This window comes from Lepidothrix coronata, unplaced genomic scaffold, assembly GCF_001604755.1.
Source record: "Lepidothrix coronata isolate B3197 unplaced genomic scaffold, Lepidothrix_coronata-1.0 Scaffold41, whole genome shotgun sequence".
In the NCBI taxonomy this organism is placed as follows: Eukaryota; Metazoa; Chordata; class Aves; order Passeriformes; family Pipridae; genus Lepidothrix; species Lepidothrix coronata.
The window spans coordinates 458,561-474,172 of record NW_016690221.1 but is presented as its reverse complement, the minus strand read 5'-3'; the positions used below and the strand labels follow the sequence as shown (position 1 = coordinate 474,172).

The following is a 15,612-nucleotide window of genomic DNA, read 5'->3' as shown; positions in this document are numbered from 1 at the left end:
CAGTGTGTTACAGGAGGATCTAGAGGTGTCTCTTTTCAGTTCATTGAGAGACTGATGATACATGTGCAACTTCAGACCATTTTTCTTACTAATCTCTGGATGAGGGGGCAGGAGGTGGAATGTGTGGAAACACCTCAGCTAACCTTGAACTAGGTGGCTGTAAAGACCTGACAGCAGAGTAGCCGTGGCAGTGCACAGCCCACTGTCACTAATTTACCAGCCTCTGGATAAGATCAGCTCTGGTGCTGTGGCCAGGGCCTGGTAAGTACCCGTTTGTCAGCTGTGCTGTAACTGGCCTGGAGTGTAGGGTGAAGTTGGAAGGCAAAGCTCATGAAGTAAAGCTTCTTTGGGGGGGATGTGTTATATTTATTGTGGGTTTTGTTCAGAGAAATGTGCTCAGATGACAAGTAAGGTTTTTGTACATTAGGAAAAAGAAGTTTGAAGGTGGTATTTTTTGAAGTCTTGATGGTTTTTTTCTATCTCCATTCCTGCCAATGCTGAAGGATTGAGTATTGCAGACTAGAAGTGCATAGATTAAATGGATGAAGGTCTTTTTGCCTCTCCTATTAACATGTGCTTCTCTCTTCTGTTCAGGGTCTCCAGTGAGTGCCCAGCCAGTGATTATGGCTGTTCCTCCCCGACCATCTACCCTGGTGGCAAAGCCAGTGGCGTACATGCCAGCGTCAATAGTGACTTCTCAGCAGCCTTCCTGTCATGCAATTCACGTAGTTCAACAAGCTCCCACTGTTACCATGGTCCGAGTTGTGACCTCCTCTGCAAACTCTGCAAACGGATACATCCTCACAAACCAGGGCACGGCAGGAGGAGCTCACGAAGCTGCAGGAGCAGTGTTGGACTTAGCTGGTGACCATCGAGGTAGCTTTTCACCTCCCTTGCTGCTCTGCTTATAAGTCTTGAGCAGGCTTGGAGGGGGAAGAGTGGTTGAACAGTTCCACTCACTGGGCACTTAGCCCTTAAAAAAAGATGTTTCTCCAGGTATAACATAAAGAGAGCTTGTCCATTTGTTGTCCCCACCAGAGAGCAAGACAACTGTGCTCCCTTGTCTTCTGTGGGGAACAACACTAACAGACTTTGGAGCCTGAAAGAACATGCACTGCTTAAAATTTGTTTATTATTGTAGAATCATAGAACGATTTGGTTTAGAAGGTACCATAAATATCATCTCATTCCAATCCCCTGCCATGGGCAGGGACACCTCCCACTAGGCCAGGTTGCTCAGAGTTCCATCCAGCCTGGACTTGGACAATCCCAGAGATGGGGAAGCCACAGCTTCTCTGGACAACCTGTGCCAGGGCCTCCCCACCCTCACATGGAAGAATTTCTTCCTAATATCTAATCTAAACCTGCTCTCTTTCAGTTTGAAGCCATTCTCCCTTGTCCTGTCACTACGTGCTCTTGTAATTATCCTCAATATTGATATTATGCCTGTATATTGATCAGCTGTGCTGTGGAAGTGTGTGTTTTCCAGCCAAAATAGGTGGCCTGGGAAAGGCTGAAACTCTGCTTCAGGATGGCCTTGTAAATGAATGATTGAGCCCTTCTTTTCCAAAGACCTGGATTCCTAGAGGAAAGCATGTGCTTCTGGAAGTACAGGCAGTGCCCCATTAAAGCAGTCTTCAAAAACCAGTTACAACAAAGGCCTCTTTTGTTCCTAAGTTGGAAATTCCAGCCTGGGGGATTTAGTGAATTAAATGCTCCCTTTCTGTGATCTAGACAACACCTTGTCTGCTCCGTTTGGGAAGGTCTTAGTACTACAGGGTAGATGTGTGTTGTACCATGAACAAGGCCGGTTTCTCTGACTGCTTTTATGTGGGCAGTGGGACAGTGGTTCTTTTCCCATTGAAGAAAAAAAATGACGAAGAGCTTCCCCTACTGCAGTACCAGGACCACTGGCATTTTTAGTTCAGCACTGCTTATCTTGCAGGAGTTTCACTTACATTCTCTAGAAATTCCTGTCTGGATCCCGTACATGTTCCTGAAGTGCTAACAGTTGCAGCTGCCTGTCACCTGCTCCCTTCTTTCATTCACTAGTTCTTGCTGTTGTTTGTTCTTTCCCTGCTTGTCCCACTGTTATTCCCACTTGTATCCTCTTCTGGTCTCTGCCTTCCCTGAGTGCTGCATTTTCCTTCCTAATCTCTCTGCTTTTCTTGCCTTTTCTCTCCCACTTCCCATCAGCTTGCCTGCAGGTTTCAGCTCAGTGCTCATGTCCCATCTAACTCAACTCGTGTTGTCTGCTAATGTTAAAATGGGAGAGGTCTTTTCCTACAGGACTAAGAGGTTGTGCTTCCTGCCCTCTCTGCTTCGAGACCCACAGAGCCCCTGGAAGAGACCCACAGAGCCCCTGGAAGAGAAGAGTAGTTCTCCTCTGCTTTCCTGCATGCCCAGGAGGATGCTGTCCTGTATCTGTTACATACATGCTGAATTGACCCCTTACTTCTTCTTGGAAGTGAGAAAAGTGGTTGGCTGCTCTAAAGCAGTTACCTCTGTCCAGGAACTCAGCCCTATTTTTTATTTTTTCCTCCCTCCTGGTTTCTTCATATAATTCCATAGCAAAAGCTTGCAATTTTGGGAAGACCTCCTTCTAAATCAACCTGCATTCAGACCTGACAGCAAGCTGCTGCAGACTTTTGGCTCCAGGCATTGTTTAAGATCTTAGTGCCTTCTTGTGCTGTGTGATATTGAAAGTCAGGCCAATTTGTTTGAAATTACAGTGTAAGCTCTGAGCTTTGCAGAGATTGCTGTCCATATCGCAGCTATAATGAGCCAATAAGGAAGGTGATGCCCTTTTAGAGCAAAATATCAAGTTGATAGTCTTGATTTTTTTTCCTAAAGTTTTCCTTTTTTGCTGAGTGACTTATGCTATAAGAAAAATGTTCTTAATATTGCTAGGATGAATATACAGTAGAGAATATTTTAGTTTTTCCAAATACTCACCCCTGGCCTTCTGTGGTGCCTGAGGTACTGTCACATCTGTAAGCCTGGGGTATGTAGCACTGCTAAGGTGTTAATGAGAACAAAACCAGCTCCTAAGCCAGGGTGGGGAGTGATTGTCGTCTCCTCTGCTCCCCAACAGGAATGGATGAAAAGCCAACGATTGCGTTTGCCGCGATCCCCACAGCCAGCCGTGTCATCCAGACCGTGACCAGTCAGATGGCACAGGGTGTCCCTGGGCAGACAGTCACGATCCTTCAGCAGGCAGCTCCAGTGGCCATCGGGCAGCACCAGCTCCCGGTGCGGGCGGTCACCCAGAACGGCAAACACGCCGTGCCCACCAACAGCATCGCCGGCAGCGCCTACGGTAGGTCCTGCTCCCTCAGCTTTGGGGTTGGGCTGCTCCCTGCGCTCAGCAGGCAGCATGGAAAGTTGTAAGCCTTTTCTCTTTTTGGCTAGTGTATATCAAGTTATTCCATGTGTGCACTTCAGAGGTATTCCAGTTCTTCAACTTCTGCGGCTGTAAATGTCATTGATAGATATCCTTGTGTCCACCTCTTCTCCCTTTCCTGGTGGAAAAGTCCTGCATTGCTACTGAAAACCCAGTGTCCCTCCTTTGCCCTTGGCCATGCAGTTCTAACTACTTAGATTCCCTGCCTTTTGAGGGTTACTTGTTGAAAGTGTCAGGGATTCTTGTGGAGAGCCTGTTTTCATTTATTTTCTTCTGACCAGCAGCCTTTGCTTGCAGCATGCCAAATAATAAAATTTCCATGGTGCTCCTTAGATCTTGTGAAACTTGACTCCGTAGAGTACTAAGAAAATAAAATACTTTCCCAGCTTAAGGTCTTAGAGCCTGAGAGAAATAAGATCTGTTTCACCAGGTGAATGAATGACTGTAGGATTTTTGTATACACAGGATGTGTCTAGTAATTTGTCAAGCCTGATTTTTTTAAGTTCCATATGAGCCATGTCTTAGCAGCCTCCTCATCTTGCTTGCTCAGCACCTCAGGTTTTGTTCAGTTAGGGATGATAATATCCAGGTGTCTTACAGCCCTTTTCAGTGAGATGGCAAGCACCTCTGCTGCCCTAGGCTAGTGCTTTTGGGGAGTGTGAAATGAAGGGCACTGGTGGGATTTGGATGGCTTTCATGAAGGTAGGAATGTTTCTACAGAATTTTCTGCCATGTCTCTTCACAGTTATCACCTGGCTTGCACTTGAATTGCAAGGATCTTATTGGAGCAATGAAAAAATGGTAATGATTTTTATGCAAGTAGGATATTAAGATATTTATAGATCAGATAGGCTGAGCTTCTACTACCCAGCAGTAGGGTTTGTCTAATGTAGAATCAGCCAGCTTTTTATTTAACATTTTTATGTTAAAATATTTTAATCTCACCAAAATTTTTCTAACTGTCGTCAAACTGGGAAGTATTCCAGCTGCATATGAGCGTTTTTGATAGTATTCACTGGTAGTGAATTTTCTAGTTCACAAAACAAAGCCTGAGTCTCTTGACTCTCCTCTGTACAAAGTTAACTTCTCTTCAGCTGCACGGTTTAGGTTCCCTGAGTCACTGAACTGTAATTGGTGACTGCCCTCAGCCTTACCCTATTTTTTTTTCCCTTCATCCTCTTGATACTCTACAGCCTCCTTCCCATGCCTTGGTAGAAGTTGCTGGGCTTTGAGGGCTTTGTTCTGTTTGCTTTGTTTATTTATCCTAGAGCTCCTTTTTTGATGCATTTAGCAGTGAACACAGCACTAATGTTCTGTGATTCCATCCTTTGCAAATCAGTCTGGAGGGCAGAGGATGTTCTGTCTCCTGAGTCCCCTTTGGCTGCCTCTCCGATTGAAGCAGAGTCCAAAAACTGCATGTGTTTTGTTTTCCAAGCCTTGCTGTGTGCCAAAGCCAGTGTGTAAGCACATTCTCTGTCTGGAACTAGGAATTGTAGACATTTTTATGGAGGGTTGCTACTTAAACCATCTTTTTTCTCACCATTTTTATTAATGGAAGGGTGAGATCTTGTGTTAGTACTGAAATACAAGACTGGAAGCCTAGGAAGAAGCATAGGAAGAAATTCCTATGTCCTGATCCCAGATCTGATGGGAACACATGTGGTTGTGTAGGGTAAGCTCTTTCCTGCCCCTTTTGCGAATGAGATGGCAGTACACTTAACATTCGGATACTAATCTAGTTTCCCAACAGGCCTGTCTGTTCTTCCTGTGTAAGCAGAGCTCAAGGGAGCCCCTAAACCTCCCAGCTGAAGGCCCAGCACAAAGATGTTGTACCTTGCAAGGAGTTCTGATTGTAGGTGATCAGAGAACTACCTCTCAAAGAGGAGGTGTACTGTGGTTTTTACCAGGACTTGATCCTCTCCTACTGGAGATGAATGCTTAGCTAGCAATGCCTTGTTTGACAGTGAATAGGAAGGAAATTCTCCTATGAACAGGGTTATTCCTGGTTTGGTAAACTTGCACAAAGCTGGGGTTGTGAATGGAGAGGGAGAGACAAGGCAAACAAGCCTTTCAAAATGGACTGAAAAACACTTGACCGTGTGCCAGCTGTCGCATTTGACCCGCGGTGTTTTGTTTTCTTGCTTTCTGGAATAGCAAACACTTGTGCTAGTTCATCACACTAAATCTCTTTCTCTCTCTTACCCTCCTTCCCAGCTCTTACAAACCCACTGCAGCTCCTTGCAGCCCAGGCCAGCTCGTCCACTCCTGTTGTAGTCAGCCGGGTCTGCGAGACGGGGACCGAGGAGACGGCAGCAGCCTCTTCCAGTGAACCTGAAGTGAAAAGACCCCGGATAGAAGAGCCCAGTGGAGCAGTCCCAGCCCAGACTGGAGTCATCACATCTGCAATGCCACAAGGACAGGCAACCAGTGAATGAAGAACCGGTGGGAGGAGCTGGAGTGATGTGGGGTGGGCATGGGATGGCAGGAGTCCTAAAGCAGCTTTCACAGGAAACAAACCACAACTGTAACAGCTCAAAACATAGCTGATATACAGCTCCTTTAAAGTCAGATTTTTAAATGGGAGGACAACAGCTGTTAGAGTCACAAGGTGCCAAAAAGAATGGAAAACCCCTCCCAAGAACCCATATCTGGAACTCTGTTCTGTCTTTACCTATGGGATATTTTTTCCTTTGTTTTTTTTCCTTTTTTTTTTTTAAAAAAAAAGATTCAAAAAAAATTACAGACAACTGATTGTATGACTGCTGGGATATTTTTAACTGTCTTTTCCCCTTTTGGCTCCAAGGGGATAGGATTTGCAGTTCAGCATCTAAAGGAATGTAATACAAATACAGTCTGCTCCCTGGAAAGAAAACTCCTCACGTTCTATGCCTTAATACCACGCTTCTGAGAGCTTTGAACCATAGGACCATTTCAATAAGGTCACCTAAGGCAATCAAATGCTGAAAAATGGGTGCAGTATCTCACAACAACATTAAAGAAACATGGTACCAAGCTTAAAGAAAAAGGCAAATTATTCTGTATTTTTAAAACAGAAAAATTCTGAATATGAATGCTTATTTATGTGGGGATTCAGGAGGAAGAGTTACAGGGCTCAGCCACCTGGATTTCCAGATGCAATTTCTCTCCATTCCCTCTGAGGGAGAATAAGATGACAGAGGAACTGTATTAACTTGGTTCCTGTAAAGATATTAAAACCACAAAGGGGTTTGTACCTTCACTGATTTCTTACAATTATTCATCATTTGCTTTGGACAACAGCCAAAATATCTTGATGCCCGAGGATCACATTGGGGAAGGATGTCTCCGCAGGCTCTGTGTGCTTTTGATTGATCACATCTTGTGCTGGAGCTTTGGTTCACAATAGCACTGTAGGTGAAGGCATGGGCACTGTCTCTGTGAACTTGAGAAAATATTGGTTGGTCTTCTGCACTGAAAGCAGTCTCCTTCACCTCCCGTTGGTGGTATGGTCCTCAGCTCCATGGCCGATGGTGAGGAAGCCAGGGCCAGGTAGGAGGCTGTCCTGCCCCTCTGCCATGGCAAACAGCAAAGCTGTTGAGGGAAGTTGAGGGCTGGGATGAGAGGTAGCAGAAGTCATACAGTGTTTCATACAAATTCTGTAAGGGTGTAAAGACCAAGGCAAAAGACTTCCCTTTTATTTTATGGCAAAAGCCACTGGAGGTCTTAAACAATTTTTCCCAAAGGAATTTGGAGGTTTCCTTTCATCGCTTGGCTCTCTCTCCCATCTCTCCTGCCTTGAGAACCTTCACCAGTAGGAGGAGGCTTTTACTCCAGCTGTATTCCAGGCTCCTCACGTAGTACAAGGATGTCTTATCAGGAAAGCAGATTTGACTCACTTCAGCCATGTGGAACAGTGGGTGCATGTGATACCTTGTGACTGGCGAAGAAATCAACCCCTGCCTGTAGCCTCCAGGAAACCCCTTTGGTTTTATACCCATTTGCAGTCCCCTTGGCTAACATGTCTCCTGGCAGCACAGCAGAGATCTTTTAATTCAGCAAGTGTTACAGCTTTGGTAATGGCAAAAGAGACTTAAGAGGGGTGGGCTGTACCTCTGGTAGGTTGTCCCCCATCTGTACTGATTTGTTGTCCAGTTGCTGTCCTGTGCGGTCTGACAGTGCCATCACAGAGCAGAGAGGCAAACCCACTGCTGGAAAACATTGCAAAAAGCTTTCCCCAGTGTGCAGTAAATGCTACTGTCAGCAGGTCCATGGGGATTAGGGGGTAAGGCACAACCCATCAGTGTCTGCTGGAATCCAGGGAGGGGGAGGAAATCCATAAGGTAACAGCTGGCATCACTTGTTCCCTTCTAAGTTTCCTTTGTCTTTGCCAAATCCTATTCAATAGCCAAGTCCCACTGCTTGAATAAAACCCAGACATGTTTTATTCTCAAGTCCCTTGTTTGGTGAGAAATATTTCTAAGAGAAGGAAAGAATTTCTCGGTCTCGTGATTTGCGGTTGCTTTCTGCGGATAGAGGCACATTAAATATTCAGGGCAGATCATTTATCTCAGCCTGGCTTTCAGAATTTAGGTGTGTGCCTTAAGTAACAAGTTGTTAGATTGGATTTTAGTACTTTAAAATGGTTTTGTGAAGGAGGATTGTTACAGACGACAAGGTAATTGAAGCAGGCTGGCCTCCAGCTGCCCCTTCTCTCTAGGTGTGGCATAGCGGAAAAGCACATGGATTAGCTCTGTTTTCTGTAGCCTTTCCAAAGCCAGAACTCAATAAAATGAACTTCAAGGAAGAATGCACAAGTGAGAGCGCAGCACAGTTTTATCTGTGATTAATCATTACTTTTGGGTGACTGCTGGTTTAGATACAGGCATGCCTCTGAAACAGCCCCAGGGCTCGGGAGCTTTCCGGAAGCACAGGAATCCTTGGGTTTCCAGAATGTTGTGTGAGTCAGAGCAAGATGAAAAACCAACAGAATGCTGTTCAGGATGTGGTGTTCAGCTGCCAAAGTTCTGCCAAAGATTTTTCTTCACTGCTGCTTTTCTCTGGGAGAGTCTAAATAATTAGGCCCTGAACTTCTGTAAACTAGTCCAGCACTGTAGAAATACATCAACTGAATTCAGTGTTTTCATCCACCAGCTGCTGCTTTGTAGATACCTCTTGAAAGTCCATCCTCGGGTTGCATGTGTAGATTTGCCTCCTAAGTATTTAGAACAGAATAACACTTTCTTCCTTTTGTGGCTCACGCTGCCTGCTGGTTCAAGTGGGAGTTGAGGATAAGCAAATATCTTTGTTCTGTTCCCCCTTTCTGCTTGACATGTCTGGAACTTGTCAGTTCATCCTGTCACGGGGTTTTTGCTTTATCACTCTGCTGCATCCCCCTGCTACTGTAAGAAACAGCCATACCACTTGCAGATAGTTTTGTGGGTTTTCCTAAACATTGCCTAATACTGGATAAAATAACTGTTCCTGCTAAATCCTTTTGAGAGCAGTGGAAAAATGTGGTCGTCATCTGGAACTTGTGAGATGGAGACCTCTTGTTTCAGGCCTCCAGATTAATTCTTTCATCACACTGCTCAGTCTGGAAGACAGCACCATTCTTTTTACATACCAATCCCGATTCCCTGGGCTGCAGAGGAATGAAAATTAATGTGATGGTGGAATTAAGTCTTCAACTAGAAAGAAAATGTTTACCTTAATGGTTCTGTGCAGTACCCAGATTATTTTGAATTGATCGTCCAGCTTGGTTTTTGTCTAAGAAGTTGCATCTCATCCTCAATTAATTATATTAACTGAGGAAGGTTTGAGGGGAAGAGAAGGAGGAGGCTTTACTTCATCTTCTGCTGTGTGTATAACAAAGGTCAAGGCACATTAAATATTTAAACTGCAATAACTTAGACCTGGGGAAACTGTAAAACCAAGTTCTTAATGTGTGAATTCACTTTTCACCATTCCCTATTGATTTCTTTTCACCTTAGGCAATGACATTGACTAATTTTACTTTGATCACGATTAGTTTATAGCAACTTTTGTTGCCCCAGTTTACAAGAGCTGAATGCAGTTGTTCTTGGTTTTATTCCACTGGAATTCCTTAGTTGTTGTTCATCTTGACCTTGGCTCTTGTGATACAGAAAGCTTTTTACAGTAAGATCAATTTAATCTGATTTAGTGATAACACAACACAGTGCTGAGCACAAAATTGAAGTTCATGATTAGCTCATATATTCTTTTCAGCTCTTTTTCCTTCCCATGTTCTTCCCTCCCCCACACCATTTATGCTGTCCCCTGTAGCATATCCAGTCATTTTTATCCACTGACACGAGCAGCACCTTGCATTAAGCTCTGCCCAAGGACTCAAGGATGAAAATACCTGTGGAATACATGTTGCTCCAGAGCAGCTTGAGAAAGGTCAGTTTGGTCACCCTGTATTAATTCTCATTCTGTGTTTTAGTCATGTTATTGTTGGGCAGAGCTTATTCAGAAGTGTGTTTTCAGAGACATATTAAAGCTTTGTAAGAGGAAAAAATGGTTAAATAACAGCAGAAGCCTTTACAGTTCTTCTGCAATCAATGTCATGGTCTGGCTTCAGGTTTTGGAGGGAGTAAACTTGATTTTGCATGTTTTAGAGAGCTATCTTTCCAAGTTAATTTCCACTTTTTTTTTTTTTTCATTTTCAGTAGGGAAGTACCAGCAGTGAAATCAGACTTGGAGCACAGAAGGGTAGGGACCTGTATCAAAGCAAGTGAGAGCATCTGACCTGAGCTTTCATGCAGTGTGGTGTGGAACACTTTTCCCTCCCTGCTAGGATTGTTAAATTGGTGTTAGAGCTTTTCATCTGTGTTAGCAGGGGGTGTTCCCAGGGAGATATTTGGTGTCACCCTGATGTGTGCGAGCGTGTAAATGAATGTCAAAATGTAGGGTGAAAGGAGAAATGTTCCCCTGCTATACCTGGATTTGGGGATCTTGGATGACGAGGATTTAACCTAGCAATAGTTCTGTACCTTTCCACAGAGAATCCTCTCTCACCACCCATGAGGCGAAAACAACTCAGCAATTTAAGAATTTCCCACACTGCTGCATGTGTTTGTTGCCTCTCAGAAAAGCCTAGCTCTGCCTTCTCTGCATCTTCTAAGTAGGTAGTTGAAGATTCCAGTAAGATTTTCCCCATTTGCTTCCTTTTCTTGAGGCTGAACCAATCTGGTTGTCCTGCTCTCTTCTTGTACATGACGTGCTCAGGCTCCAGGGCATCAGGTGGAATTGCTGCAGGTCACTGTGGGTCTTGTACTGGGGAGCCCAAAAGCAGGCACAGTTCTACAGACATAGTCTGGAAAATGTTGGATGGATTGGAAAAGGAATCCCTTTTCTTACCTGATAGCTACACTTTGGCCTGTACAACCCAGTACCTGTTTGGGCTCTTGCTGCAAGAAAAGTGTCAGTGTAAGAAATGAGTCACAAAGTGAACTGGAAATGCTCTGGATTGCATTTGTACATATGCAACCATCTTGTCCCTCTCTTCCAAGGAACAGTGCCAGCTTGGGTCTTGGAGCTTTTTTAGCAGGAGGCAGCGCTGAAGGATCCTGATCACCTCCAAATATCTGTGCTTTACCTTATCAAATGAGAGTTTAAATCTGATGGGGAACTTGCCTTGAGTTTCTACCCTGATGCAAAATCTTTGAGGTTTTTTAAGTCTTGCTGCTAATAATTTGGACTCGGGCATTAAAAATGAACCTCTAATGGAACAGGACTTGCTTCATCATTTTGCCCTGGCTGCACACTCAGTTTTTGAGTTTGTAAATGCCCTCCTGCAGCAAATGATCTATCTTCTCTTGCCAGCCAGTCTCTTGGGCAGCTCCTATTTCTGCTCCTCATCAGTTTTTCCCCCCTCTATTTGTAGTTATTTCTGTCAACTCCAGAGTCCTTTAATCCAACTCCTAATTTAATTCCATTGCTTGAAGGTCTGCATCTGGCGAGGATCTGTGTGTTAGGCTGCAGTTTTACAACAGATTGTTCAGTCATGTAACTTTTTGTTTCCTTCTGGGTGAAAAATTACGCCAAAGCTGCTACTACTATAGCATACACTACTGCCGGAAAGTGTAGCTTCCAATGGAGCCAGCTGTGCTGCAGAAAACAGTTACACTACAAGGTCATCTGGATTGCTGGAACTGATGGGGTTGGGAAGTGATGCTGCCTTGCATTTTGATCTGCACCTGACCAAAACAGAGCTGGAGCATCTCTGTGTGCGGCTGCCTGGCAGCTGTGTGGCTGTGATTAGTGGGATCAGCATCTCTCTCTGCTGGGTGTGTTACTCGCAGGGCAGTGCAGGTGTTTGTGCACACAGGTGGGGATATATCCACATACAGTAATCAGCAGTGGGAATTAGCTGGCTGTGAGGGTGGGCTTTCCCTGTTGGGGTGTCTTTCATGGGGCAGTAATACACCAGGGAGCATTGTACTTTGGCCCGAGCAAGACATTTGGAAAAATACTTGGTTTTCTTGGAGCACTATATTTAAATTCCAAATTTTTAATCAACTTTTGACCTTTGTATTTATATGTTCAGAAAATTCTTTTGATACCTTTTCAATTTACCAACACTGAATTAAAACCTTTCAGAATGTATGGCTGGTCCTCTCCTTACGTGTCACTTTAAGTTTCAGAGCCTGAGGGTAGTTGTGCCAAATCTACCCCTTTGCTCTCAAGATAGAAAAAAAAAAAACATTGACAATTCATGGGTGGCAGCTAAGGAAGAAACCCTTTAAATATTTTTTTTCAGAGAATATTAAATTAGATCTGTGTAAACATAAAATTTATATTTATTAATGTGGGTGGGTGGGGGTGTGTGTGAGCGTGTGTGTCAGTATAGATATATAAATGGTCCATGACTATTTCTTTCTCTTAAATGGTACTTACACAGACTTTTATACAGTATGTTGGTAAATTCCTGCACCAGGCACTGATTCTAGAAGAACAACGTACCTGTTTTTGTAACAAATGTGAGCAGCCAGTGGAAGCAGCTTTACTTCAGTGATTGCTTTCATTCCTCTTGCAGAGCAGAAGAGACAACTTGGTACTTGCATTTTCCTTGTGTAGGAGCCCTGCTTCTGGCTTTGTTGTGCTTTCAGCCACCCCAGTCCGTGCTGCTTTTCTGGCAAGAAAATCCCCCAGATGGCACTAATGAAAGCTGGAATCCTTTCTTGTCTCCAGTTATCTGTAGTTGTGGTGTTGGGGAGTTCTTTACAGATTCTGCTCTGTAAGTAATGGGACCTTATTTCTAACAGAGGAAATTTATGGCAGGTCCATGAGGATGCTGTAAGGCTGGGGAATTCCTCCCTGCCAGGTGGCTGAGCTAACACTGGGCACTATGAAATAGTTTCTTTTCCTCTGTGGTGAGGTTATTTTCCTTTTATCGTGCTTCTGTCTCTTTGTGAGGTGAGGTGTGTGTATATCCCCTTAAAAACAAACACCGAAGAGTTTTTCTAATGTTCCCATTCACAGGGAGTACATTTTACCAAACTGGCCAAATTTCATTCCACAAGGATCACTAAATTCACAGAAGGGTGTATCTTGACCCACTTGGATCTTTTGGGAATTATTCTTAAAAGCAGGTGATAGTTGGCTTCCTAATTCCTAATTGCTGTTGCAGAAGTTCCTTTCTCGGTGAGGACCTGAGTTAAGGCTTCACCTCGGTGATCACTGGCTGGTGGTGGGGCTTCAGTACTTAAGGGAGAACATGGCTGGTGGTAGGAAGAGTAACAGGAATGGGAGCAGTGAAAGGAGGCAGCTTTCCTTCTCAGCAGAAAGCAGCCCTTGTGAAAACCAGATTTCCCCTGATTTTGGTTATTCCTTGTGTCTGCTGCCAAGTTAAGTGATGCCCCTTTGCTGTGATCTCCACCTCTCTGTCCTGCTTCTACCCCGCCTCAGTTTGACTTCAAGCAGTCTGAGACAAAGCCTTCCTTAAAGCTAAGGGCAACAGTGAGGAGAAATGTCTGTTAGCTGAAGAAAAATGGGATTTGAATGGAGCAGAAAAAGCGAGATTTCCTTCTGTTTCACTGTCTTGCTGCTAAAAGTCTGGTGCAGAACATCCTGATGTTCTGCTGATTTATATGCTGCTCTTGGGAGGTGGGCAGGCTGCTAAGTAGGCAGGTTGGCTCTGTAGCAGTCGAATTACTGTAAACCTAAACTTGCTTAATCTCTCCTGGTTGTTTCTCCCTCAAATGGGTTTCAAGTAGAGGGAACCAGACTATTGTTTTTAAAATCTTTTTGCTTTAATAGAAGACAGAATGTAAAGGAAAAAAAAAGGCTCATTGAAATGTACTGATACAGAAAATGGCTTTAAAATACAAAAATCTTACAAGACCATGTATTGTCTTGTGTTCTGGACATGCCTTGTCCAGCCTGCCAGCCAACCTCCACATAGCCAAAAAGAGCATTTTAAGAGTCTGTAGCTATCCAAAGGACTGTTATCCAAAGGACTGTTAAAAGCTGTTTAGGGATAAATCAAAAGCTGTGCGTGAGCAATGGGTGATAAAGCTGGAAATTCAGATCCAACTCTGAATAATTGCTCTAAAAAACAAATCCAGAAAAATCTGACTCTCCCCCTGTTCTGCAGATGCACATTCCCACCGAGTCCCCAGGGGAAGGCTGAGAGGAGAACCTGAAATACCTCAATGGCTTGACAGAAGGGTTTGCTACAGAGACCTGGGCCAGCCTTACCCCTTTCACCTCGGTTTGGCACTTATTTTAAAAATGGTGATGGAAGGGGCAACTAAAGCCATGCTTGCATTTCAGTTCCTGGTGTTACCTGTGCAAGACACCTCCAGCCAGATGTTCTGGGGTTTGTGGGGTTTTTTTTTCTACAGCTGATATCAAAAGTATTTTTTGTGACTTGTTTTCGTTATCAGTGCTTTTTACAAAGCAGGTGTGTATCCCAAGGGGGAAACTCCAGCTGGGGCAATGGATGTGAAGTTCACCTTCTTTCTCTGGCTGTGTTGCAGCACTGCTCCTGTGAGATGCTCAACTGCACAGCCAGACCGTGGCTCCCACGAGGGTGGGATCCTGCATCCAAGGAGCAGGACCTGCATTTCCACATCAAATGGGATACAGTGGTTTTGTTTGCTTGTTTGTTTTTTTTTTTTTAATATGGAGCCATACATTTTTTTAAGTAATTTGAGATCTGAATGTGATTTCTAATGTATCAAGAACGTTAATATTTTAAAGCTATAACAAAGTTTTAAATTTCTACTTTTTTTTTTCATTTATTTTAACTGTTCTGTTACCTTAATTTGATGTATGTGGTTGGGGAATGTTGCTTCTCCTCTTAGCATTTGTTTCTATAACCAGAAATAAAATTATATATGAAAGAGAAAATGCCCTGAAATTACTTTGCTGCTTTGGGGTGACAGACCTGAATCTTTCCAGTGTAGTATCATAGTGAGGTTTGAGTTTCCTGCAGCAGTTTGGGTTGTTCTCACAGTGTAAGGGGACAGTGTGTTTGATATTTTTTCCTTTTATTTTATGTAGGAAGTAAGTATTTATCTGCACACCTTGCACTGTTCCAGAGTTCACAGACTTTTGATCCCTTGGCAGTTATTTGGGCAGCTGTTGACTCGCAGCAGAGTGAACATAATGTACGTGTGTTTGAGATCTGTAATGTTTCCCCTGGGAGTTATAAACTATTCCTCCAGCTCCAGCTTTTGTCATGAAGTGAAACATTGTTATTTTGAAAGAAACTATTTCAGTGTATTCCCCTGTAACTCATAATAATGGTTTCATTGAAGCATATGAGGTCAGAAAACATCTACCTTATGGTTGGGGTTTTCCTTCCTTGTCCTCCTAATGCAGCTACAATTTAAGTTCTGGGTTTATTTTCACTAAACATTCTGAGCTCCAAAGTTAAATAGGAGTATCTTTTAAGACCTCAGTTGACATAAAGTAGCTGTAATTCATAGAATCACAGTATGATTTGGGTTGGAAGGGATCTTAAAAATTATCCAGTCCCACCCCCTGCCATGGGCAGGGACACCTTCCACTAGCCCAGGTTGCCCCAAGCCCCGTCCAACCTGGACTTGGACAATCCCAGAGATGGGGCAGCCACAGCTTCTCTGGGCAACCTGTGCCAGGGCCTCCCCACCCTCACAGGGAAGAATTTCTTCCCAATATCCAATCTAACCCTGCCCTCTTTCAGTTTGAAGCTGTTCCCCCTTGTCCTGCCCCGTGTAAAA

At 43.9% G+C, this 15,612-nt stretch overlaps 1 protein-coding gene across 1 annotated transcript in view; it reads left to right on the top strand.

The window, feature by feature from the left end:
• FOXK1 (forkhead box K1) overlaps positions 1-14,758 on the top strand; it is a 56,472-nt gene extending 41,714 nt beyond the window's left edge. The window contains exons 7-9 of the mRNA XM_017813508.1: positions 595-876; positions 3,095-3,319; positions 5,618-14,758. Coding sequence (XP_017668997.1) covers positions 595-876; positions 3,095-3,319; positions 5,618-5,838 — 728 coding nt within the window. The 3' untranslated portion in view covers positions 5,839-14,758. The remainder of the gene's footprint in view (positions 1-594; positions 877-3,094; positions 3,320-5,617) is intronic.
• The last annotated feature ends 854 nt before the right edge of the window (positions 14,759-15,612 follow it).